Source organism: Rhipicephalus microplus, chromosome 4, assembly GCF_043290135.1.
Source record: "Rhipicephalus microplus isolate Deutch F79 chromosome 4, USDA_Rmic, whole genome shotgun sequence".
Classification (NCBI taxonomy): Eukaryota; Metazoa; Arthropoda; class Arachnida; order Ixodida; family Ixodidae; genus Rhipicephalus; species Rhipicephalus microplus.
This window is the reverse complement of record NC_134703.1, coordinates 211,457,208-211,484,512: the sequence shown is the minus strand read 5'-3', so window position 1 is coordinate 211,484,512 and position 27,305 is coordinate 211,457,208. Positions and strand designations below refer to the sequence as shown.

Sequence of the window (27,305 nt, the reverse complement as noted above, 5' to 3'; positions counted from 1 at the left end):
CAGTGAAGCCTTCACATATGACTGCATTCTGTGTAATAAGTGCATGCAAATTCACAGATGCAAATATAAAAATAACGAAATGAATCTGTGTGCCCTTGTAATGGCCACAAAATACATCTTATTTATGCTGATCCAGTAGTTATTTAAAGAATTGGCAGTTGCATAAGCAATGTCGGAAGCTATATGCCTATCCGTGCTACAGATAGGACATCAAACTCAAAATATTGACTTTTTCAGTGTCTTCTAGTATTTCCTTAAAAAACTTTGTCTGATTTGATTTTAACGACTTCATAAATTTTGGCGATTTTGCCCCTGTGGGTTGTGCATTGGTACATAAACCAGGGTTGCTCTCGACATCTCCAAAGAACATTAACAGAACACTCGATAAAGCAACAGAAGAAGAAGTCAACCCAGCTAGACATTTTTGTTAAACACATGGAAAGTTTCACGTGCACAACAGCACTGCTATACAATAAATAGAACTATGATTACATTTAGCAAGTTGCAGGTGACGGACCTCTTCATAGAACGGGCGTGAGAACATAGCCAAAGCGATGTTGTGCCCCGGGCACTCAATCGTCACCTGCTGCTTAACTCTCCACTCCTCGGACAGTGCGACGCTCATATGGTTTGGTTGCAAAGTGTTGCTGGCAAATATGTCTTTGGATGCAGAGCAGATTTCGCTCTTAAGGTACTTAAAGAAAGAATGACAACTGAAACACCTTCAGTAGGTTTTACCAATGCATTGTATTGTGAACACTGGATGAAAATCATTCTCACAATGGGTGCCTCGTTGTGCAGACATCAAGGAGCAGGCTCGCCACATTGAGAAGGCGGTGACCAGCAAGGAGCCGAGGTTCATCCTGCGCATCCTGCGAGCGCTGATGCCCACTCGCAAGCGGCTCAACGACCGAGTGCTGCGCAAAATCGTCACGGGCTTCTTCACCCATTCGAGCCAGGACAGGGAAGCCCTGTTGGGATGCCTCGAAGAGGTGCGTCTCCACTACGCTTGCAGCGTCGATAGGTTTCAGTTTGCAGGAACAATCCACTCACAGGCACACATTACAACTGGCTGAAATAGTGGTGGTATTTATCTCAGTTGGGAAGCATTTACTGTGCAGAATGACATCAGCAAGTGTGAAGTCAAGTTCTCAAATTACTGTTTACTCTCGTCGAAATGGACCATGATAATCCGGAAAAGTGAGTCCCCCGTTTTATCTGAGGTCCACGATATACAAATGGAACAAGGTCTAGGGTGGCATCACTGTGTGACGATCGTTTTGATTTGGCTCAGCAGTATGGGACAGGCTTGTTTTGCTGATATATGCTGAATGTATTCAACAGCATTGTTGTAAAACACTTCAATCACCACCAGCGGTTATTGACAAAATTGCAGTGAAAGTTTTAATAAATGAGTGAGTACAGTTACAGTAGGTACGGGGCGCTGTGTAGCCCCTGCACAGCAGCCAAGCTTAGTCTGATAATAAAGCATTTCTAACAGGCTTTTTCAGTCTTCTATCTTGATCGCCTAGAATAAATTCTCTCTTGTTTATGTGCACATTCTTGCTTAAAATATTGTAGCGCTACATTTGACGAGGACATGACAGGACAGTTGGTGACTCCACAATCCCTGCAATGTGTTTTGTTAATCCCTTAATGCCTGAATTATGAAGCTGCTGAACAAAATAAATAATTTTTCATTTTACAGCTTTAAATACAGTGGAACTTTGATTATACGTCTCCCGGTTTCGCAACGACCTGCATTTTACGATAAATTAGTTTGGTCGCAGCGAAATCTCCATATATACAATGTGTTAAGAACCTTGGTTCTACGACGCAGTTTTCCGCAGACTCTGCATCTACGGTGACTATCAGATTCTGTCAGAAAAAAAAATAAACACTTTTACTCGAATCACATGTCGACCAAATATTCATGAGTACAAAATATGAGCCTGCGTACCCCCAGGCGCACTACAGGAAAAGTCATCTTCAATGAATGGAAAATTTATTCTCCCGGAAGTTCATGCACATACATTTCACTCGCGTGCATACGTATCCGGGGTCATTACCTAGTCAAGCTCTATCCACATAGAGTAGGTGTAGCTGACCAAAAAGCTGATATTTTCACATTTTCAGTCCGTGAAAACATTTCCTGGTCAACATACAGCTAATCTCCTGCCTCTGCCGCACTCGCAGTCACTAGTTTGCGCACTTAAAGGGCACGATGCAGCTACTTTCGTCGTGCCAAATTACTTTCACTTGACGTCAACGTTCATAACAACAGCAGAACACCACTAGTTGCACTTCATGAGGCAAGAAATTACAACGCGCACAGCTCAGTTGCGCGCAAACACATCGTACATAAACTCGTTCGTTGCCATTATGTGATAGCGGTGGCACTGCGTCTGACTCTTCTGATGGGAGGCTCACGGCAACACAATTTCGGTTTCATTTTCACGCATATCAAATTTTTGGACACTATTTATTGGTAGAAAGATGCGCGTTGGATTTGATTGTTTTTAAGAGTGAAAATAAAGATTTGCTCGGACCTCTTTCAAATAATTATTGCTGCCGTTAGCTACCACTGGCAATAATAAATTAATCTACCTTAAATGCAGAGGCAGAAAGTCTTGCCGTGGGCTTACTCAGGCAGTTTGTACCCATTTTTCCGGCAAGGCTGAGTGTCACGGTCTGGGATCGTAGATGTTCGATTATACAACGGTTGGGCGTGGTCCCCTAAAAGTTGTATAATCAGGGTTCCTCTGTAGGAAACTCAAAACGATTCTGCAGTTAACTTATACAAAATGCAACTTGTATGCATACTTTATATGTGTGGCGAATTCTCCATATGTCCCAGAAGCGAGGACCTTGCAACAGAAAACTGGGTAACATTTCTTGTGCCACCTTTTGGGGGCTTACACACCAGATAAACGATATTGAAGATAAAACTTGCATTTTCTAGGTTAGAAAAAGCAAGGAAGTGAGAGCTGTTGTACACACTTCGCGCTTTCTCCCATCAGCCACAAAAAAATTGATTCTAGCAAAAATACTTTGGACAAGGCGGCACTAGGTTTTTTATGCAGAAAGCTGCGTTCCCTATGAGTACTTGACAGTCAGCATTACAGGCGGCACACATTTTGTGACTTGCTTGCTCGAAGTTTTTCGGTATGTGGCGAAATCGTGACACTCCGCAATAAAGGGAACGAGGAGGCATATTTCTTTGAATAGGGCCATTTAAGGGCCGCTGGGAGCCTCCACGGCTTGCTGGGAAGTACAAAGTTTGCCTGAGTCTGAACTGGGCAGCACCAAAGCACCTCTCGCATTAATATTCAAATTTGGCAACGGAACCTACTTGCTTGAAGCACCGCAGCGTCTTACTTTCAAAACTTTGGTTGCGATGCCTGATTACAGAGGGACTAGGCTTGTGCAAATATTCGAATGCTTTGTATATTCAAACAAATGATGCAGTTGAATTTGCTTTGAATCGAACCTAAATTATTGAAGACTTCTAATTATGTGTGACGAATGAATAGGTGCATATTAATCTGCATGTAACCCTTCAGTAAAGGTGGTTTCACTGCAGTGGAGAGGTGCAAGTTATGAAAGCACTTAACCAAGTATGTATTAGTTCACATGAAACTTCATGTAAAAACGTGGTGTTTTTGGTGTCCTGGTATGTCATTGTGTAAATACTGCAGAGAAAGGGGTCACACACATGCAGGTGCCAACTTTCAACAATGAATAATCTGGAAACAATGTTCATTCCTGTAAAAGTGGTTTCACTACAGTGGAGTGCTGTTGAGCCGTGAAAGCACTTATCCAGGGTAAGTTCACATTGCCGCGAAGCCCCACTTCAAGGTAAAATGAAGATGTTACCTTCACATTGATTCATTTTTTTTCTTTCAGATTGAAAGCTCGTTATACCGACTTTTGTGCTCTAAATATAGCAAATTTCATAAGCTAACATATTTTACAGGTTATCACTTGCGTTCTACCGAAGTTCAAATCCTGCTACTGTTCAAACTTTGTTCCACTTTCTTTGATAAAAAAATGGCATTTGCACAGACCTTACTTGAGTTTTTAAGCAATATCCTACAGGTCAGTTTGGTCATGACAATGTGAGGAATTTACCTTGGGAGCATTTGCGGAGGATGAATTTGAGAGAAAGGTGCGAGTCAACGGTAACATTGCTAACCTATTTTCATATTACACAAAATGGCAGATAATACAGTTGAATCCCGGCACAACGAAGTCCGCTTCAACGAAATTTCCGCCACAACGAAGGTTTTTCCATTCCCCGTCGATGTCCCATAAAGTATAATGCTTCGAAATTCCCTCCAATACGAACTACTTCACGGCAGCATTTCCACTTCAACGAAGTTTTTTGCGGGACAGGCACGAGCAAAATTATTCAAATTACAGCTTATTGAAATTCTCAAAAGTGTTTTAATGCCTTGACCAACCATGGACCTTCATAACATTTAAAAAAAAACACACACACACAAGATGTTGCTCAGAGCGTGCATACTGGGCGCGAAGGTGACTCGCTGCACAATGTAAACAACACAAAGCCGCCATACATACCGCGATAGTGATGGCGATGCAATCAATGCAACGCGCTCTCATGTAGATTCAGAAGAAACGTCGGAAACGTTTTCAATCGTGTCTGTGTACAAACAACACGCATTAATTTGATTTTTATAGTATTTTTAATCATTTTTATAACGTTTGTGAGAATGGTTTCAATGTCAGGAATTTCCAATTTATGTGTACGTACGTACAAAATTGGAGATGCGAGGCAAATCCCGGTAGAGTGCGACGATGCGTTCGGACGACGGCTTCCGCTTCCGGTGGCTTGACTAGGGCTAGCTTCTTCACAACGAGCGATCGCACGCTTTGGTCATTGTTTGATTGTTTCCCGAAGGTGCAGTAACGCGATCAACGATGGCGCAGCCGGCGAAAAAGCGCAAGTTTTTGTCGCTCGAAGACAAGGCTCGCATCATCGCACAGGCTGAAGCTGGAAAGAAGAAGGCACTCATCGCTGAAGAGTTCGGGATTGCGGCGAGCTCTCTGTCAACTATATTGAACAGCAAGGACGCGATAGGCAAAGCTCTAGCTTCAGGGACGTCCGCTAAGCATAAGAAGGTGACCCAGCCAATGCACGAAGCCTTAGACAAGGCTGTTTACACCTGGTTCGTGGAGACGCGGGCCAAGAAAATTGCCCTTAGCGGCGATATTGTACGGCATAAGGCGCTGGATTTTGCCTGCATGCTCGGCATTGATGATTTCAAGGCCAGCGTAGGTTGGCTAAACAGATTTAAATCCCGCCACAGCATCATCGGCAAAGTGTTGTGTGGTGAAGCCGCTTCGGCGGATAAAGACGGCGCCGCCGCGTGGATGTCGGCCAGCCTTGGAAGCATCCTTAAGGACTACGCATCATCGGACATATACAATGCCGATGAGACCGGTCTATTCTACGAAATGTTATCGAACAAGACCCTGGATATTAAGGGGCTGCGCTGTCAAGGAGGTAAACACAGCAAGAAAAAGATCACCGTGCTACTGTGCGTCAATATGGACGGATCAGATAAGCGACCGCTTTTGGTCATTGGCAAAAGCGCAAAACCGCGCTGCTTCAAAGGAAATCGGCGCCTTCCAGTGAAGTACGTGGCCAACAGCGGGGCGTGGATGACCCCTGCAATTTTTGTAGAGTGGGTCGAGGAATTCGACCGGGACATGGGCAGGCAAGGCCGCAAGGTTTGTCTGCTTTTAGACAATTGTTCCGCACATTCCATTGAGGACACGGAACTTGAGAACGTGCAGCTCAAGTTTTTGCCACCGAACTGCACGTCCATCATTCAACCCCTCGACCAAAGGGTCATCCAAAGCGTCAAGTGCACGTACCGCAAGCGCCTTATCCAAAGGCTGATTTTGAACACTCGGTTGGGTCGCGAAACGAAAATCGACTTGTTCATGGCGCTCCAAATGATCGCTGCTTCGTGGTGCGAGACGGGGAGCGCCGTAGTCGCGAACTGCTTTCGCCATGCCGGATTCGCAGTACAGTGTGCCGAGACTTCCGATTCTGCGATTGAAGCTTACGATGGCGATGCAAACCGCGATGAGGACAGGTTGCTGGACCAGGACGAAGAAATCGCAGTCGCTTGGGCAGACCTGCAGGAAAGTGATATGCCCGCCGACGTTCATATCAGCGAGTTCTTGCAAGCCGACTCTTGCTTGGTGGTGCGCGAGGAAATGACGGACGCAGACATCATAAAGAGCGTCCAGGAAGATGGTGTTTCGTCGGACGATGATGACACAATCGCGCAACGTGATTCCGCACTACCACCGACTTCACAGGTGCTGGACGCATTCGATATCATCAGGCGTTGCATCGGGTCGCAGGACGACGATGAAGCAATGGCTCTACTGGCAGTGTGCGAAAGTCGTGTTGTGCCATCGCTTGGCAAGAAGCGGAAACAGGCGAAGTTGAGCGATTTTTGGCATTAAAGCTTGTTCTTTTGCTTCAGCAAGTCCCGTGTCACATATGTATTTCATCATATCGCGACAACGAATTTCCGCGATAACAAAATTTTGCGCCCACCCCGTCAATTTCGTTGTAGCGGGATTCAACTGTACTAACACAGAGTTGACTCTTAAAAAGAGAGATGCACACAACGATCGGCTATACAAGTGAAACCGGACCTAACATAAATCAGAGTGAAGTTCTATCCTTAGCCCTAATCTGTGTCTATTTGAGGTGGTGTCTCGGTGGCTTCTTTCATGCGCTCCCGCAATAGTAGACCAATCTTACTGTTCTGATGCCTTGTTCCGGAACTATGATGAAGTGGTGCCATCATTAAAGTCGGCCTGGAAAACCTGTCTGAACGAGCCACTTGATCTCATTGCCGGTTGGTTCCAGTCTTTGTCGTGTTCTCTGGCTGTTAGGCTGCGCCTAACTTGACAACGATGTCTTGACTGAGGTGCAGGCCGCATAAGTTCTCGATCAAAGCGGAGGGGCTGTAGTCCACCCAACAACTGCTGTGAGAGGTTGGGGCATGTCCGGGCAGCCTCTTTCGATTCTTTCGATATCGATGGCCACTCCCTAAGTCCTTTCGCTGACAGCCTCAGAACCAGGCGGTTCTACTGCTTCCATTGCGGTAGCTACGCCCGTTTCCCACGTCTTCGCAGCTTGGCGTCTCAACACCCAGTGCCAGCTCACCCTCCGAGATTTTTCTTCTTGGCTCGGGTCGGGTGCCACGAGTCTTTGTCTCGCCACTCTCTTGCTTCTTTGTGTGTGGTATGCGTGCCCTTGGGTGACTCTTTTCTCTTTCTGCACTGTCGCCACACGCGTCGTGCCTCTCCTTTACTTATCACAGACAAATATGGCCCTTTTACTTTATAATATATGACACATATATTTGCATGTGTGTGTGTGTGTGTGTGTGTGTGTGTGTGTGTGTGTGTGTGTGTGTGCGTGTATATATATATATATATATATATATATATATATATATATATATATATATATATATATATATATATATATATAGTCGGGCCCGCCTACAACGAACCTGAGCGTGGCGCGGCATCTGTCACTGTATCCCGAAGTTCGTAGTAAATGAAACACAGCTTTCAAAAAAGTTGCAAGTGAAAACACAAACATTTTTTGCCCCAAAAAGTCCGTGATGCACGTGTTTCAAAGAGCAGAATTGATAAGGGCGGTCTCGAGTTCATTCAAATCGGCAGGGTGCTCATTCGCCAAGACCCGTGGCATAAGCTGCATGAGGTACTGGCTCCAAAGTTTCGTCGTTCTCGCAATCCGATTCCTCCAAATTGCTCTCGCCAGGTACATCATTCACAATGTTCCCATCCGTGCACGGTTCCGCAGTGTCGGCATCATCATCGGCCGCTATTAAACCAGCGCAACAGATGTCTTCAGACTCGGCATTGGGACCAACGTCGACGAAGTCGACCTCGCGAAAACAGTTTTGTGCGCATGTATTCATCATCGCCGCCCACGAAATATTCACCATCTCCCCAGTTGAATACCGGGACGTCCGAAGCGTCAAGTTGGCTGCCAGGCGGTCAACAGCTATGAGCAAGCGCTCCGCGACGCGGCACCTAACGCGCGAAATATGCTCAAGCCAAGCGGTCACACTTTCGACGTTTTGTTGAGTAGCAGGAAAAAGTGTGCTAGTTCTCCCGCCGGCCATTATGACCACACACGCACACCAAGAGCGAGCAAGACGCGCACACACGACACACATGCCAGAACGCGTGGAATAGCTCAGGTCCCGTTTCCAGTCAGAAAACAGAACTAATTCGAGCCAGCGTGGTTGGCGTTTGGAGCGGTGGAGACGGGCGAAAGGGTTGTGATGAAGAGAGGAGAGTAGACTTGCGAGAGAAAGGCAAGGAGTTGCGATAAAGAGAGGGGTGGATGCGGCGGGAGGGTGACCTTGAAAACCAAAAGACATGGGAAAGAGGCAGGTTGGGCAGCTTGCTTGAAAGGTTCGCGAAACTCGCACGTAGAAAAACTTGGAAAGAGTGCCTGCGCACGCAGAAGTCAAAGCATGGCCGCCTGGATCTGTGCGTGCGGAGGTGTTCGAAGAATCGGCGGCCTTAGTCGAAAAATCGTTTTGTTGCGCTGGCGGGTTTGCCTGGCTTCAAGAACTTTGATATTTCACGATTCGTTTTCCGCAAATTAACAGCCCTTTTCGTGCTTTCGCACGCGCGCGGAAGGCATGCTGAGTCGAGTGGGAAGTGAGAGAGAACAAGTCCTAAACACGAAACGAATGGCAAATTATCAGTCGGTGGGGTAGCGTATGCGCGTGCACTAGACGCAGACTATCGGATACAGTCGGTGGCCAACTATGTTGGCAAATGGTGTGGTCACTCCAGGCTGGCGACGCCAACGACAGTACTACGGATTAAAAACAGGGTAGATGGCCGACTGGTGTTCGAAAGATCGGTGGCAGTGTGAAAATAGGGGCCTCGGCTGGCGATGCGGGGTGCTCAGAGTAGCAGGGGGACAAGGACGGAGGGGTGCGTAACAAAAAGCAGATGGGGAATGGAGGAAGAAAACAGCTTTCCTTCCTCCATGGGTTGTGGAGAGCGGCAACTGGAGGATCGCGGAGGCAGGGTCGGCGTTTAACAATTAGAATGTATGGGCACCTCGCCGATGCCTGATCCATGGTCGAAATTGGTTTCCCAGGAAGTCGGCAGTCGGTGCCGTAACCCATCAGCTGCGCTCGGAGACATTCGTTATAAGTGCGATTTTGTGCAATTGAATCAATGTGTATTTTCACGGTCACGCGGACGTTGTTCGTTTCAAGTGAAAGTTATTCGTTCGTTGTTCGTTTCAAGTGAAAGTTCGTTTCAAGTGTTAGCTCAATACACATGCATCACTGCAAGGTGAGCCCTCCATTCATTTAGCTTTCACTAATTCGATCTTCTTTTAATTTGAACAAATTTTCGGGCCCCTTACAGTTTGAATTATCGAGATTCAATTGTACTTTTAGAAATTATTCAACGAAGATCACTGTTGACTTCGAATTCACTTGGAACCTAAAATTCACTACTATTAGCACAAGCCTAGCAGTGATGAACGTCAGATGCAAAACACAAAAGCATTTTGTTTACATTTAGCTCCATAAGAAATTTCTGATAAGTGATTGGCGAGTACACTTGAGGAATAATGCAACCACTTTGCCCTGCATTTATTTCAGCTGCAACAATTGACCCTCTTGAACCATTTGCGTAACCAGCATGCTTGGGTTGGCTGGCTTGACCAGAGGCCACCAATGTTTTGTGAGCGGCAAGTTGAATTTACCGGGGCTCTTGAGAGCGGTGTGGTCAAGTCTGTTGTCATCCTACGACAGAATGCTTCATGTGCTCATTTCGGGAAGACATTCCACTCATGTCGTCCACTGTTCGCTAAAAGCCAACTTTGCTCCATTAATTTAATTCACAGACCAAACTAGTGCAGACTGTATTCTCAATGCCAAATACCTGTGTTAAGGTTTCATTCAAATTCCATTATTTGTACTGTTTTCGATTTATACCGATTACTATTGGCTCCGACTTGACATGCCTCGTGCTTCGGTCTCATAAAATGATATTGTTTTAGCGGAGCTTAGCTTCAGTGTGAGGAAAAGATGCTATACAGTTAAGAAGGGGACCACAGTCTGAGCGCTAACTTCCAACTCTTGTTTATTGTGTACCTATTATATACAGTAGACTCCTAATAAACGAAACTTTCTTAAATGAAATGGCTACTTAAATGGAACAACTGCCACTAATATGTTTAATTTCGTACTTGAATATTATACCCCTGTTTATCTCTCAATAAACGAAACTCCTCTTAAAGGAAACACATTTTCCTGGTCCCTTCAGGTTTCGTTTAAAAGGAGTCTACTGTAGCTGATTCCACGTGACGCCGCACACATGACAAAACAGTACACGTGTGGCGCAGCCCATGTTACTAAGGAAACCTAGTTGTGATCTGATCTCAAATTAACAATCCTATATCAACGCTTCACAGCACACGCTCCAGAAAATTGAGCTCTTTTTCAGATAAGGCCACAGACGGCGTACTCACACACAGCTTTGCACATTTTGCGATAGCGTTCATCTCAATAATTTCCCGCATCAACTGGTTACGACTGCGGTCCAAGATGACACCCTGGTCAAAAAATGGAGTGCATGCACACATCTTGCAATGCATAGCCAGGAAACCACCAGAAGAAATCTTTTTTACATTGAAAGAGTGCTCGCGCAAGCTGTCATTAACACACCTACCAGTCTGTCCTATGTAAACCACGTCACGCGACAGCAGGGACATGTAGACGCGAGCTAGGGAACATTCAGCAAACTTCGCTCAAACTGAGCTGTGCTAAAGCAATATCATTTTATCATGCACCAACTTGCCCAGTCAGCAGTACTTGTTGGGTCTCATGTAGAGTATGGATTTGTAAAACAAGTCTTTGTGTGAATTGTGCAGCCCATGGAGACGGAAGGTGGCGTGGTGCAGAAGGAGAGCCGAATCCGCAGCTCCAAGACATCGCACCTGCCTCTGCTTCCCGAGCTGGACGTGTACATTCACCTCCTGGTGCTGGTCTATCTCCTTGATGCACAGCGCTACGAGAAGGTGGGTGGCCGGCATCTCCATAAAAGTGGGAGGAAGCACTGCCCACTGTGCGTACACTCCAACAATGAAGGAGTCATCAAGAGTGGGTGATGCTTTCCATTTCTGGAAGTGTGAGCATGTCGGATGGCCACACCCCAGAAAACACTGCAGTAGTGCATGCCACACAACCTACCTGTGTGCAGTGGGCTCCTGTCAAGACAAACTTGGAGGCACCAGTGCCTCTTAAAAGGGGAGGTCGCGTTGAAAAAAAAATCTTTTTTATTTGTTGACCTACAGAAATGAAATTTGGCATGCATACTCATAAGTGTCTCGAATAGAGAAATATGCAGTTTTATCATGATACCTTCAGTAGTTCTCAAGTTACATAATGCTACATAGTTCAATTACATGGTCTGCTCGTGGAAAACCTAGCGCTGTAACAAAACATGCCAGGAAGCTGTGAATGGTGTTGATCTTTACTCAAAAGAAAGCTACAGGGTATGGCAATCTCAAAATTTTTTAATAAATTCTCTTTTTTTTTTTTTTTTTTTTGAGATCATCATGGCTGCCGACACACATTGTCAGAAACAGTGGCACGGACAAATCATCGTCTAGAAAAAATAGGGCCATAAAACAGAAATTGAAGATTGCTGTACCCACAAGCAGTGTTCAGGGATTTAGGAAAAAAAAAAAAACAATCAAAATCGGTCCAGTCATCCCCGTGCTACTCTTTTCACGAGCAATGCACAATGTCCAAAACACACTTGTGCGAAAAAGCCTGTCGAAGTTTTCAACAGGCTTTTTTCGATGAACTTTCTTGTTTCTTGTTGGATATTGATGAAAACTGGCACAGAATGACCTCACAGTGCTTTCATAAAAATTTTGAAGCGATACCACAAATACCTTACGAGAGACAAATTATTTCTTCATTGAACTATGTGGACGGGCTGAGCCCGACTATATTGAACCCGTTTATATAAAATTATCCCGTATATCGAACAATTCCTAAACACGGTAAGTTTACATTGAGAATATATAGCAAAAGTTTCTGTTTTATTGAACGAAAATAGCAACGACAACTGATATATCAAACTCTATGTGCCTCAAAACTGCCCCAGCAAGTTGGCTTTCCCTCGCGGTGGCGGGGAAAACTGCCGGCGCCACTCTAGAAAAAGTTGGTTAGACACGGTTGTGCGTGGGCGAACACCCCCCTCCAAGAAATGATTCTGGCCCGCTCGCAGCGCTTACAGCCAATCAGAGGCCGTCGTGCTTTCTCCGAGGCGCGGAGGTGGTAGAAGTGAGCGCCATTTTTTCTTTCTTTATGCTTGTGTGCCTGCTGCTGCCGATTCAGCATGGTCTGTGGTGTTGCCTAATGGTGCTCTGTGAACTGTATTGGCGCGCTGTCATCATGGCTTGCGCAAAGAGGCAAAATTTGTCGTTCGCCGCGAAACTCGAAGTCATCGATCGGGTTTAGCGCGGTGAAAAGAAGTCTGACGTCGCTGCCGCGTACAAAATTTCTAGGAGAACCTTGAGTACTATCCTGAAGAACAAGGCACACATCAGGGCCAAGTCGGACAAAAGGCCAGGTGCCCGTGGCGCCTGGCCTTCAATCGGGTTGAGCATGGTGAAAAGAAGTCCGACGTCGCCGCCGCGTACAAAATTCCACGGAGCACCTTGAGTACTATCCTGAAGAACAAGGCACACATCAGGGCCAAGTCGGACAAAAGGCTAGGTGCCCGTGGCGCCCGACGTGTGCGCGCTGCTGTGTACGAAGATGTTGAAGCGGCCGTTTACAAGTGGTTTGTAGACGTTCGGCCGCGAAACATCCCGGTGTCCGGCCCTATGATCGAGCAGAAAGCCAAGGACCTTGCTTTTCTGCGTGGCAGGAAGGATTTCCAAGGTAGTTCAGGCTGGGTTCAGCGGTTCAAAGAACGGCACGACATGATTGGCAAAGCTGTTACAGGTGAAAGCAGAGCAGCGGACCTGGACAGCGTAGGAAAATGGGTCGAGGAAGACTGGCAAGATATCGCAGCAAGATATAGAGCCCAAAATACCGTAATTACTCGAATCTAACGCGCACCCTTTTTCAGGTTAAGCGAGTTCATAAATCGCATGCGCGTTAGAATCGAGTACGAACAAAAAAATTACGGTCAATCTATTGCCATCGGCAAATCCAAAATGGCCTCCCCCTACGTGCATCGGCATGGCGCGTCGGCCATTTCTGCCTATGTGTTTCCCATGTGCGGTTCTTCGTACATGTGTTGAGGAGTTCGTCATCTAGTAGTGCATTAGCATCGACGGCGTGGGAGGGCCGACTCCAAAAACTCGAGTGCACCACGATGCCGCTTTTAAAATAAAATTGATCGCGTGTGCAGAAACGGACGGAAATCGGGCCACATCGCGGTCGTTCGGAGTTCCCGAAACGTGCGTCCGGGACCGGCGGAAACAAAAGCAGAAGATTGTCGACAGCAAAACTTCTCGCAAAGGCTTCGGTGGACCACAGCAGGGTCGGGTTTCGCGAATTAAAGAGCTGCTCGGCGAGTATGTTCTTGAGCAGCGAGCGGCACAGCGGCCCGTGACGACAGAACTGCTTCGAGTGCGGGCTATGCAATTAGTCTTAGAAAAAGGTCTAATGCGAAGCCAATTTAAAGCGAGCAGGTGCTGGCTAATGAACTATATGAAGAGGAAAGGCTCTTCCCTCCGAAGGGGAACATGCATATGCGAAAACTTTTGCGGAGAAGTACGATGAAAAGCTTTACAGTTCTCAGAGGTTCGTCCTAAACTTGCGGCGCAACAACGGCTACCTGCTTGGGCAAATCTGGAATGCCGATCAGACGCCTCTTTACTTCGACATGCCTGGCACCACAAGTGTCGAGAAGAAGGGGGCGAAGCAAGTTCGCGTGCTGACATCGGTCCACGGTAAAACTACAGTGACGGCAATGCTCTGTTACACGTCAGATGGGCACAAGCTTCGCCCGTACCTCATATTTAAATGGAAGACAATCCCGAAAGGAATCGTTTTTTCGAGTGGTGTGATCGTGCGGGCCAGCAAAAAGAAATGGGTGCGCGTTGCAATCGATGTCTTACGGTTTTTTTTTTTTTTTCGCGGTGGAAATCGGGTGCGCGTTACAATCGAGGGCGCGGTAGAATCGAGTAAATACGGTAAACGTTTTTTGGCGAGTTTTATATACCCGGGCTCGAATTTATTGAGAAAGCTGCGTTTAAAGTTTCAACTTTTTTTTTACTTCTCTAAGATACCTAAAAATTGTGATCTCGGGTTTGTCTTGTGATATTTGACTTCTTTTCATGATTTACTCCTTTTCATGATTTACAAAGAACAAGTATGGATTTCAAACCAAGTTTTTTGTATGAAGGAGTGGTGTGATAGGTATGACAGAAAACATTGTAATTAAATAAAACCATATACTGAAATTATTACACACATTTTTTTTGTGCTGATGTTGTAATTAGCATAATTAAGTACTTGATTACAAATATTCACTTAACTTTTCTTTATTTGGAGAGAGGTTTTTTGCAACAGAAAAATGGATCACACATTGTCGGCCTATGCCTTCTTTCCAAATAACAAAGTTATGGGCAGAAGACTGGTGGCACAGGAATTTTTAGCAGTATAATTAATGACTCGAAACGGGCATATAAAAATTCGTGCCCCTGATTCATACATGCTCTTTTGCCGCTCTAGCCGCAAAACGCATCATTATACAGCCGGTCACGGAAACTCTAGTCTACAGCAATTCATTAACCTCAGAACATTCATAGACGTTCGTGGTGATATCAAGCATGGCTCCAAGCATGTCTGAATCGCATCACAAAAGCTTATTGACAGCACTCCATATGACCGTGGGGTGCGCGGCCTTGTGTACAGTGCACTTGCCGGCGGCGTTCGGTGACGATGCGCGAAATATGTAACTATGATGACAAAAGATCGGCACGCACTGCGCTTGGCATCGCGTTTTCGAATGATGACGCGCAAAACTGCTAGCCGCTGTTCCGAACATTCCTTAGCAGTGAAGGGGGGGGGGGGGGGGGGACGAGCTTGACTGTGTTGTCCGCTGCCGATGCGTAAAAATCCCGTACGTTATTCAGAGAAGCTAGCAAGTGATGTGCTACATTCCTTGCGAAGAAGCACGTCGCCAAGAGTGCGCTAGCGCGTCGTTTCTGCCCGCAGTTTCGCTCTCGGCGGAGTGAGGGCTAAAGACGACTCCGATGATGCGCGGAGCTCGTAGACTGCGTGCCCGCTTGTAGTAACATGATCGCGCATCCGCTTACTGCTCGTAACTAAAGCGTTATTATATCTAAAGTGATCATAAAGCCGTGAACACAACACTATGTAGTGATTTTCGGGAGCCATGTCCTTGCGACGCACAAGCAGCAGACGACGATTTCCCGGAGCGAGCATCGTGCCATTGGCGAGGCGAGCTGAGGCAACATGGCAGCCATGGCCAGTCAAGGGCCTCAAAACAACCTTCAAACATTTGCCTTTTGTGCGCTTGTTGTTAAAGGGAGGAGCCAGCTGAGGCAGGAAAGTTAAACATGGAGAAATGCCCTTTCTGATGAGCCCAAGAAGCTGGCTCTCAGCCCAAGCATGGCAAAGCTATAATTTTTTAAAAATCGCTGTTTTCTCGCCATTTCCAGAAAAAGTTCTGTTAACTTGGTGGATGAAACGAATTTTCCGAAGCGCTTCTGCGCAGTTTTCAGTGTAGATATTTTGGAACCAGATGGAAAAAGGGTTCCAGAAACGGAAAACTTGAGTTTCAAAAAATCAATTTTTTTGCCATTTTTCGCAATCCTTAAGCCGCATCCCCCCTTGAAAAGACGTGCTTAGTGCGTCCAAATGCCTTGGTGATGCAAATCTCGCGGGGTCACCTAATACAGTGTAGGCCACTCAGGGGGGGAAGGGGGGGGGGGGGGGTTGCTAGCACCGCCTGCAAAGTTGTTTGCGCCTTGTGGCACACAGGTGTCTTGCGGATAGGCCACATTTAAGGGGGGACTTGGCAACGAAAATTATTTTTCTTATTTATCAAGCTAAAAGAACGAAATTTGGTATGCAGATGTCATTTGTGCTGATATCATAACTGAAATCAGTTTTGAGCTATTTAATATAAATTTTTAGTAACAACACTTGATACATTCTCATTGTTATTCCAAAATAATTATCTAATTAGGCACAATTTCGTTAGAATTTTTGCATAAAGATATTCACAAGGGTCGATTTTGTGCCGTAATGCTATTGGTTTATTTTTAATATTTAAGTAAGCCGACAAAAAAATTTTTGAAATGTCTTGGACATATTGTCTTACCAACAAGTTTTACAAAAAGCAAATTACAAAAGTCTGTACAGTGAAATCTCGGTTGAACGAACCCCACAATAACAAACTTTTCGGAATAACGAACTTTTAAAAGATCCCGCGCCGACTGCAAATAGTTTCACTGTAAAATTATTTTACTACTATGTACTTCAAGATACTGAACTTTTCAGAACAACGAGTAATAACTTAGTTTCGCGTTATATTAACAATGCCTCAGTACTACGAACCTATGTTCTGAAATCCGTTGCGACCACCGGAGCGGTACGCAAGTAGACGACAAAGCGAACGGACGCCTTGCTTCTCGGGAAACGCGCGACGGTATGGAGAAAAAAAAATTAAGTTATGCGTTGTTTCTTTTTGTTGTTCTTGAAACGCTGATGCTGCAGGTTTACAAGCGAACGCAAAGGCGAGGGCAACACGGGAGTGCAAGGTCAGCGAGGCGGAGTGGGAGTTTCGGAGCAGGAAACATGGGCGTGGAAAACATGAGACAGCGAGGGAGCAGAAAAGGAAACGCAAAGAATTTTTTTATTTAGCACTTTTTTTTTCTCCGAAAGAGGCGATGACAGCCGTGACGCTTTAGGTTTTTCTTTGGAGGCCTTGTTTTTTCAGTCGTGTTCTTCTCTTTTCGGTGATTACTTATCGCGTCCACAAAGAAAGTCGGTGTTTGCACTGCGGTGATACTACAAATGAGTTCATCTCTGCTTGCGACGAAGAAGCGGAAGCAGTTTTCGCTAACCGAGACAATGGATATTCTTCGGCAACTGGAAGGCAAAAAGCAGGCTGTTGTGACCAAAGAACCGAATCGCACCACAGGAATGTGGATGAGCTGGAGGCCTTCGCGCTGCAAAGTTTGGGCTGCTCGCGTCAAAAAAAAAAAAAAAAAAAAAAATCACTACTTTTTTAAGGAGGGACACTGTATTTGTCAAGACGAAATGCCAGATATTTTCATGTGTTTGTAAAGAAAATTCACAGTGTGGTTGACTTTTTGATGCTGATTTAAAAAGTATAGTTACTGTTCCTCTAAACAAATTAGTTTTCGATATATACTAAAATAATTACTTATTGTTTGCCGGTACAATCACACAAGAAATTTGTATTGCAGAGCTACTATTGACACATGCCTGTGTACTAATGAACATAAGCTACACAACAGTAGGAGTGCTTTTGTTTTTATTTGATAATTTTAGCAAGGTTTCTCGCACCTTGCATTTCAGTGTTGCAGACACACCCACTTTATGCTCCAATTTCTGCCAGAAATTAAATTTTTTGAAGATCTCAATCGAAAATTCACACCTATCATTGTGTAAACTGAAGATACAGCTACATGTCACAACAAAAATTACAGTCCTAGCTGCTTTGGAGGCAGAGACATCTTTTAGACAAATTTGCAACTGCAGCAAAACTTGAATCCTGAGAAATTATGCAAGAACACAAGTTCATTTTGGTCAGACAGTAGCATAGATGAGTTGTTTATTTACAATGATATGCAAATTCAGTTTTCTCAGTAGGCACAAGGCATGTAGTATTCGGTTTTGCGTCACCTAAATGGCGTTTTTTCAATGCCCACTGCATGTTCTCTGCAGAGGCACAGTTGCGAGCTGATGTGGTCGCCGCATGCTCGTCTGCCGACTAGGCTGCTTATCACTTCAGTGACGCCTATGTGCGACGAATGTGCATGCGTAATCAGCGATTCGTCATATAATAAAGCGGCTTTCCGGCTTGTCCAGATAAAGTTGTTGATGTTGCAGACCGAACTCGTGCACTCGCTCATCAATTTTAAGGCTCCAAGAGCAGTGAGGTGTTAGTTTCCTTTCCACGTAAGATTGCCACATTTTCGAGTGGAGCCTGCAGCGCAATATGTTGATCGTTGCGGACGCGTCTCTACAAGCACTCTACCTATTGCCAGTAGCCTTTATTGCATGGGCGGCAAGCACGTTCACCGTAAACGGATTGATTTTCTGTTGTTTGCCAACGTACGGCGAACTCCACTCTGGCGACTCGTCATGCAGCTCACGTCAGATGGGGGGAACCGGCGGCATTGGCGCGTTTAGCGATAAAACTGCGCTTCTGCTCCATCATTGCAAAGATTGCTATCTGTCGTAGCTTCACTTCTGCTTTTTTACTTGCCGTCGTGTAACTGTTGAAGCTCTAAAACGCTTTCAGCGGCGTTGTCGACAACCGACAGGCTCGTATGTCAGTTAGTCCTACACTGGTGACTCGGCGATCGCCTAAACGCCGCAAGTTTGCTATCTTCCCTGTCCTGAGGCATAGCGGGGCTCTTTCTGAAGTTCACAGCGAACGAACGATTGCCACACCTGCGCACAAACTCGTGCGGCGAGGAACTTCTTTACTGCGGCAGGCAGTCGACAGCACCATGGCAAAATGGCGCATGTCCGTGCACGTTACGATTAAGAAGCAGACGCTGGAAACCCCACTTGGCCAATGGAGTTCCCAGGTTTTGTCACGTGCCCCAAGCAGCCAATAGAATCGCGCGGTGGTGCTTCTTGATGACGCGTTTTTGCTGCAAAATCAATGAGCAAGGGGAGACACTGATGGCGGGAATTGAAGATGAAGAACGAACCTTCCAAACGAGACCAAGATGACCACAATAGCTCGTGTGTAACAGCAACGGTTCGGCATGAAAAAAGCGAGACTTTAGCGTCAATTTGTGCGCAGATTCGTCTCACAGGGGTGTTATAAATTGATTTTGTGCCAAAAATATTGACGCCAGAAGCTTGAAACTGATCAGACAAATGCAAAAATAGTTGCAGATTCCAAAAAATGTCAACTTCAAAAAAGTTGTTTTTTTCGAGATTTTCGGCTTTTTAAGACCCGTGTCGATGCTTAAAGTAAACGTGCATTTTTTCGAGTTCACTTGGGCATTTTTTTTTTTTCTCGTGGAAAACGAGTTTAAGGACCCACCGTTGTAAAGGTAAGTCGTTTTGGTCGGTGAAAAATAAGTTTTTATGGTTAATTTTTGAGCTTTCACTATAACGACCTTTCAAAATAACGAGTGAATTTCCGTGGTTCCCTGAAGTTCGTTTTACCGAGATTTCACTGTACTAAAACTTGAACATGTGTAATTCATGCAATTGGGTCTTTGTACAGTGTAATAAATCTATGACAGCTTTCACGTATTTATTAAGTAACGTAGGAACTATGTAGGATAACTTATTTGTGCAGTAGTTTGTTCTCGATGTTTTTATTTTTCATGTTTCTTTATTTCGTGTTTCAAACGATGTAGTATTTGGCGGCAATTTTGCGAGGTTGTACAAAAAATTGTTGACTTTCTTTCAATTCACGCTTGATCGCCAAATGCTAACTTAATATCATAGAGATGATGTACGGGTAGTATTCTAGCCTGTTGAAACTATTTGCTTGTGTGAGCATTATACGACAAGTTAAAAGTTATTCTAATATAGTCGAGCCTACATATAACAGCCCAACGTAAAACGAACTTTCGCTTAGAATGAACAATATCCGTGTGATCGTGAAAATATACATTGGTTCAATGGCACAAAATCGCACTTACAACGAACGTCTCCGAGCGCCACTGAATGGTTACAGCGAACGGGGTTGGCGCACAGTCAACTTCCCGGGAAACCACTTTCGACCACCGATCAGGCATCGGGGAGGGGCCCAAACATTCTTATTGTTAAACGCTGTTATGCCTGCGAGTCCACACCGAACGTCCATGCCCCTGAAAAAGGCAATCTGTGTCAAGACCAGCACGCGAGCCTGCCTGACGCGAACAACTCAACGGCGTCATGACGCGGTGGCGCCTTTCTGTCGCGCACGCACAGCGAGCCACCTCAGCCCACGAGCCCATTGCAGCAATAGGCGCCTTCCTGTCTGCGAGTCTTACGCAATGTGTGGCGACGTCACTCGTCCTTTAGTGCAGCCACGTGCAGTGGCTCCGTATTTGATGAGAAAGACGCGGCCCAGCGGCGACCCCATTGGAGGATTCTGACCCCATGACCAGTGGCGCTTCTGGTTGGACATTTGGTTACTCAAAGAATCCACCCGGTGCATATAAAAAAAGCCCTGCATCGCGTCGCGAGGAGTAGACGCGAGGAGTGTCAGAGAAAAGAGCTCGGCTCTTTGAGTCTCTAAGCTGTCGGCCCCAATGCCGAATTTGTAACGCCTCTGTATATATGTTGTACTTAAACCTTGTTTAACTCACCATCGTCTCGTCCGCTCGTCTATCAGCTCTGCGCAGAAACAGTCGCGAGCTGAGAAACCTACGCTACCAAACGGCTGGTGACCTTCCCGGCGGAGTTCGAAGCAGTGGCGCGTTCGGGACCGTGTTGGCGTCACCGTCTTTCGTAACAGTGGTTGCAACGGTGAAATTTCGTGGCACCCTTCGTAACGTCGTCAGAGGCGCGCTTTGTAACAGTGGTTGGCAGCTGCGGGATCGGCCGGCGTCAGCGACATCGATGCGGTGAGTGCCTGATGTTTCCCCTCAGTTCACCAGACTACTGTAGCACAGGTTGTAGTAGTTTATAGAAGGGCTGTGTGAAGCATTAGAGTGAGCTTTGATCATTCCAAGCCAAGTCGAAGCGCTTTGAAACCAAAGTTAATGCGGAGGGTGTAAACACGGGAGTGTTAAAAAGTGCTTGCGTGTCTTGCTAGTTGACTTATAGTGGGTATGGCAAGTAAATTCTTAACAGGGGCAAACAGCAAAAGGCTAGTGTGAACGATGGAGAACCTTAAAGTGAAGAAACTCATCGAAATTTGTGAGGAACTCGGCATTACTTTGGGCCGTGCGAAACGAAAGCAAGCGATCCTTGAGATCTTGAAAAGAGTGTCGGCTGAGGAAGTGAATGAGGCCTGGGTGGATATCAAAGCACGCCGGGAAGAGGCTGAAAGGCGAGAAGTTCGCGAATGGGAAGAGGCTGAAAGGCGAGAAGTTCACGAACGTGAAGAAGCTAAAAGGCGAGAAGTTCGCGAACGTGAAGAAGCTTTAAGGCGAGGACGCCGTGAGAGTCCGAGAGACAGGAGCGCTTTCAGTTGAAACAAATAGAATTGGCAATCCTACAGTGTTCGCAGGAACCTAGCGTAGCTTCTGCGACAGTCAGGTCAGCGGTCAGAGAATTCACGACCAACTGCCACTGTTTGTAGTAGGTGAGGACATGGCGAAGTATCTTGTCAAGTTTGAACACGTCTGTAAGCGAAATGCTTTGGAGCAGTCTTTTTGTGCGCAGAACCTGTTAGCTCTTCTTCCCGGCGAAGTGTCCGATGCAATAACTTGCTTGTCGAGGGAAGCATTTAAGAGCTATGATGAGGTTAAGGAAGTGCTCTTGAGGCGTTATAAGTTTTCACCCGAGACTTTCAGGCAAAGGTTCCAGTATGCTAAAAAGGGGAACGAGTCACACGTTGACTTCGCGTTTCGTCTTAAAGCCGATTTAATTGAATGGCTCAAGGGTGAAGGTGTTTATGAGGATCGCGATAAAGTGGGTGAATGCATTGCATTGGAGCAATTCTACCGCTGCATCGAGGAGGATGTCAAGCTTTGGCTGCAGGACAAACTTGCTGAAGTACAGCTAAACAAGGCAGCTGAGTTGGCTGAGGAGTATTATACTCGCCGAAAGTTGCATAGCACGGCAGTGCGCGTTGAAAAGGATGAAAGGAAAGAGGGCTTTTCAAAGAAACCTGATCGACAAAAATCGGCTCCGCACCGTAATTTCAAGAAGAACCCGTCTCTTACGGATGACACTGTAGGGGAAGGGCAAACGGAAGCGGAGAAATCGAGTACGGTTCCTAAACAACGCACTGATACCACACGGGCATTTGAATCACAAAAGCCGCTAATCTGCTACAACTGCAAAAAGGAAGGGCACATCGCGATAAACTGTAAGCAAAAGTTTGCTTTCTCAACCACCCCAGAATCGGAAAAGAACATGTGGTTGTTGGAGCCGTATCTCCAAGAAATTAGTGTGAATGGGAAAACAAGTCGAGCACTTCGAGATTCAGCGGCAACCATGGACGTTCTCCATCCTTCGTTGGTGTCTCCGGATGACTTAACAGGAGAATGCGCGTGGATTAGGCAAGTCGCCGAGGAGCAGAGTGCTTGCTTACCAATCGCTACGGTTGTCATTGAAGGCCCGTTCAGTAAGCTTCGCACCGAAGCGGCTTTGTCTGTCGCGCTGCCCGATAGTTTTTTTATCTTTTCTCTAACAACTCAGAGCAGCTTCTCAAAGAGCAGGGTAAATCGTTCTTTTCCAACTTAGCGTACATGGCCCTTACACGATCGCAAGGGTGGAAGCTTTCCCGGGAGCTTGATCTTGTTCAATGTGGTGAAACAACAAGTTCAAAAGCAGCAAATCTGTGTGACCTTGGCGGCGAGTTGACGGAACCTCAGACACGAAATTCTCCGTGTGAGTCATTTGAGCAGTCACTCGAGCTGCCCTTCGCCCAAGCGAGAGGCGCCGTTTCCGTAGCAGGAGGAGACAACATGGCGCCATTGAGTCAGAGTGAGAGGGGTGCAACACCCTCCCCTGTAGTGGAAAGTTCGAGTGAGCGGTCGAGGGTTGATCGAGAAACGCTCATTCGAGAGCAACGTGAGGACCTCTCGATTAAAGTGCTAATGGAAATCGTAAACTTGGGAAAAAAAGAAAAAGAATGTTTCCTTTTTTGAGAAAGCAGGGCTCCTGTATCGGAGCTACACAAATGCGCAAGGTCGCAAGTATAAGCAGCTCTTGGTCCCACAAAAGTATCGTCGCCAGTTATTGGAACTGGCGCATGAAAACGCATGGGCAGGGCATCTGGGCATAAAAAAGACCAAGGCTAGAGTTTCCTTTGAGTTTTATTGGCCGAAATGCTGGAAGGATATTGAAGACTTTGTACGCTCATGCGACACTTGCCAGAGAGCGGGGAAATCCACCGACAAGTGCAAGGCACCCATGAAGCTTGTGCCAATTATCACAGAACCTTTTCGGCGCCTAGTAATCGATATCGTCGGCCCATTGCCAGAGTCAAGGCAAGGTTGTCGCTACATCCTGACGGCCCTCTGTGTAGCCACAAAATTTCTGGAAGCGATACCACTTAAGGGGGGACGCGGGTCTTAGAAAAATAAAAAATGGCCAAAAAATCGATTTTGAGAAAAACGCATTTTTCGAATCTTTGAACCTATAAGCACCTCTCCTCAAATTATCAACGCTAAATTCGATAAAAAAATAGGTTAAAATCTATTTTCAAACCATCACGGGAGTCGCAAAACAACCCGCAAAACAGAAAATTTGTTCGAACTTCCCGCGCGCGCCGCCAGCGAAGCAGCCGGCGGATCGGCGCCATCTTGGGCTTGTTTTGAAGCTGCTTCCTTTGTGCGCATTTTGTGGGCTCTCAAAATGGCGTAGGTCCAACACAACGACTGCCCTCCCCCGTTTTGCGAAGCCGTCTGCCGGACCGCTGATTGGCTAGAGCGCGCGCGCTCCGGCGAGCCCCCCCGTCTCGCGCTTACCATTGGCTGGCGCGGCCACGGTTGCTCGCTCTTTTTTTTTTCGTTTGTTTGGTTTTGCTCCGTCGGCGCCTGCTCTCGTGCGCGTTATCTCGTCTGCTACCCGCTCGTGTACCGCCGCCGCCGACGTATGTCTTTCTGCATTTCGCCGGCATGGCTTGGGAAGCTCGCCTGAAGAAGAACATTCGTCAAGCTTTCGGCAGGAAACGAAAGCGAGCGTGGAATGCGCGGCAGAAGGGAGCGGCCTGCGCGCCGCTGAGTACGCCGGAGATGGCCGAGGCAGCGCGTTCTGGAGACAACGGGCTGTCGGAAATGCCTGTTATTGCGGAGGCAGCACATTCAGACGACGACTCGCTGGCGCAAGTGCCTGTTATTGCCGAGGCAGCACATTCAGACGACGATTCGCTGGCGCGAATGCCTGCCGAAGCGGTGCACTCTCTTCGGCCCAGCTGCAGCACTTCGTCGGATCATCACGTCAGCGGATCGTCATCCGGCACTACTGGAACCATTCAAGGTCGTGTCGACACGACGTTTTACTCTGCGGACGAGTTCGCCGAGTGCTCCATACGTGCGGCGAATTTAAAAGAGTCCCTGGCATCGCAGTGCGCGACAGCACGAAAGTTTGAGCTGCTGGACGTTCAGCTGGAGGGCGACGACAAAGAAAACGGCACGCAATTTGCCATTGTTGATATAGAAGCGATAGACTCGCTATTTGGACTTCTCCCCTGCCCCGAGTGCGGCTCAAAAAGTATGACTTTCTCCAAGGGAAAAAGAGACTATGGGCTGTGCTCAAAACTCGTGCTCGCATGCAGCAGTTGCGACTTTCGCGAAGAACGGTTTTCTTCTCCGAGAGTTGCCGAAAATAGCCAGGCCAAAGTAAGGCCTTTTGAAGTGAATTTGCGTGCCATGAAAGCGATGAATACTATCGGCAAAGGGGCAACAGCTCTGACGGACTTTTTTGCCGCGATGAATATTTCGCATCGAGGGCTTCACCAGAAAACATATCAAAGCCACATGAAAATCATGCGGGAAGCCTGCGGTGCGACCGCTGCCGAATGCGAATCCACTAGTGTTGCCCGCGTCAAAGAACTCTGTGCGAAGTTTTGCAATCCACCGGGCAACGTCGATGTCATTTATGATGGCACGTGGCTTACCCTTGGACACAGCTCCCATATCTGTGTTGGTTGTATAATATAAATGTACACTGGTTTAGTTATTGATCACGTTGTACTTTGAAACTTTTGCCTGGGCTGCGCCACTGGACCAAAGGAAGATGAGGAGGGACACGCTGCTTGGCTCGTCCAGCACGCCCCTGTGTGCCAGAAAAATGTTGACTGCATGGCTGGCCAGATGGAAGTAGAAGCAGCCCTACGCCTCTTCCGACGCTCCTTAGAAAAGCATAAGCTTCGGTACACAACAATGCTTTCAGATGGTGATAGCCGAACCTTTCATGCCCTCACTGAAGATGAAGTTTACGGATACATAAAAGTTGAAAAAAAAAGACTGCATCAACCATGTGCACAAACGAATGGGGGCTGCCTTACGAACGCTCATCGAAAAGACAAAAGCTCAAGGTGGGTCACGAAAAGGTAGGCTCACTCAAGACAAAATAAAGAAAATTACCTCTTACTATGGCTATGCCTTGAGGAGCCACAAGAGTGATGTGCCAGGCATGAAAAAGGCTGTGCTGGCCACACTAAGGCACATGTCATCAACAGACGAGGCACCCAAACATGACCTCTGCCCTGAGGGAACAGATTCATGGTGCAAGTTCAACAGGGCCATAGCCAATAGTGAGGTGCCTCCACCGCACAAGAACAGCCTGCCCGATTTCGTCTGTGAGGCACTAGAGCCTGTGTTTATGAGGCTTAGCGACAAAGCATTGTTGGAAAGGTGCAGTGATGGGATCACCCAGAACCCTAGTAAGAGCTTACACGCTACGATTTGGCAACAAGTCCCCAAGACCACCCATGCCTCACTGCGCAGCGTAGAAAGAGCAGTGGCTGAAGCCATCAGCCGCTTTAATCGGGGGGCCACGAAGAGCAATGAAGCAATTGCTGAGAAGCTAGGCTACAGTGCAGGAAATCTCTTCATGCGTCGTAGCCTTGAAAAGGATAAAACCAGGCTTCACAAATCGCAGAGGGAGCACCTGCAGAGCAGCTCAACAAAGGCAACCCTTGCAAAGCGACATAAGCCTGCAAGAGACACTGCATACAGCCCTGGCATGCTGTAGAATTGTAAGGATGTCTGGGACAAAAATGTGTGTTTTACTTGAAATAGTGTTTTATGTATAAAAGGGCGATGTTTTTATATATAACATGTGTCTTCCTTTGGTTTTCAGTGCACTAGAACAGCCACAAAGTTGTAGACTGGGTTCCTTATACTGATTCAACGGCCAGTACACAGTTTTTAAATGAGCTGTGGCTAATATTTTGGGAAGGTGCATTGACACATTTGGTACAGCCATACTCACATAATGTAGAGCTATACAACGGTGCCATTTTTATTGCTCTAGCTTCACTTTAGCAAAAGTTACAGTTATTAGAAACTTTAAATGCGTTTTTCTCAGTTCGATGTTTTTGTGCACCACACTAAACCTTAGGGGTTTTTCTTATATGTTACTGTTGATTGAGAATGACAAACTTGGTATCATTTTATTTGTAATAACATTACCTATGGGGTGATGCTATTTTGATTACTCTAGAAGCATACTGTTAATTACAATTATGGATAGTAATGAGCGAAAATTGAACAGAATATTCATTGTAAGTGCTGGTCTGTTTTCTTATCTATATAATGCCTAAAAATTAATAAAAATAGCATCACCCCATACAGAAAGCCCTCAGCATTGGGGCTATGCATTCATTTTTTGGATCTGGCTTGATTAAGTTGCCAGAAAGCCCCCAATGAAGTGCATAATTAATTAAATTACAGATGTTATTATCTTTTTATCCACTGAAGCTATTTCAGAAACAATTACATATTTGAAATCAGCATGAAAAACTGTCCAAGATGGTGAGGTTTGCTCAAGATTGAGCCAAAAACAGAAAAAAAAATTTGAAGTGAATTGCGGCACGCAATTTATTAAATTACAGATGTTATTATCTTTTTATCCACTGGAGCTATTTCAGAAACAATTACATATTTGAAATCAGCATGAAAAACTGTCCAAGATGGTGAGGTTTGCTCAAGATTGAGCCAAAAACAGAAAAAAAATTTTAAAGACCCATGTCCCCCCTTAAGGAGCTCAATTCCCCTCATGTCATGGATGCACTGCTATCTATATTTACACGCGTCGGATTTCCTTCTGAAATCCAATACGACAATGGTAGTGTCTTCACCAGCTACCTTACTTCAACTTTTGTGGATAAATGCGAAATAAAAGTAGTGCACA

At 46.2% G+C, this 27,305-nt stretch overlaps 1 protein-coding gene across 3 annotated transcripts in view; it reads left to right on the top strand.

The window, feature by feature from the left end:
- Positions 1–27,305, top strand: part of Rpn3 (regulatory particle non-ATPase 3) — a 202,681-nt gene that overhangs the window by 31,497 nt on the left and 143,879 nt on the right. For all 3 annotated transcript variants that reach the window (XM_075893970.1, XM_075893972.1, XM_075893971.1), the window contains exons 3-4: positions 802–992; positions 11,000–11,146. In XM_075893970.1, the coding sequence (XP_075750085.1) occupies positions 802–992; positions 11,000–11,146 (338 nt within the window). The remainder of the gene's footprint in view (positions 1–801; positions 993–10,999; positions 11,147–27,305) is intronic.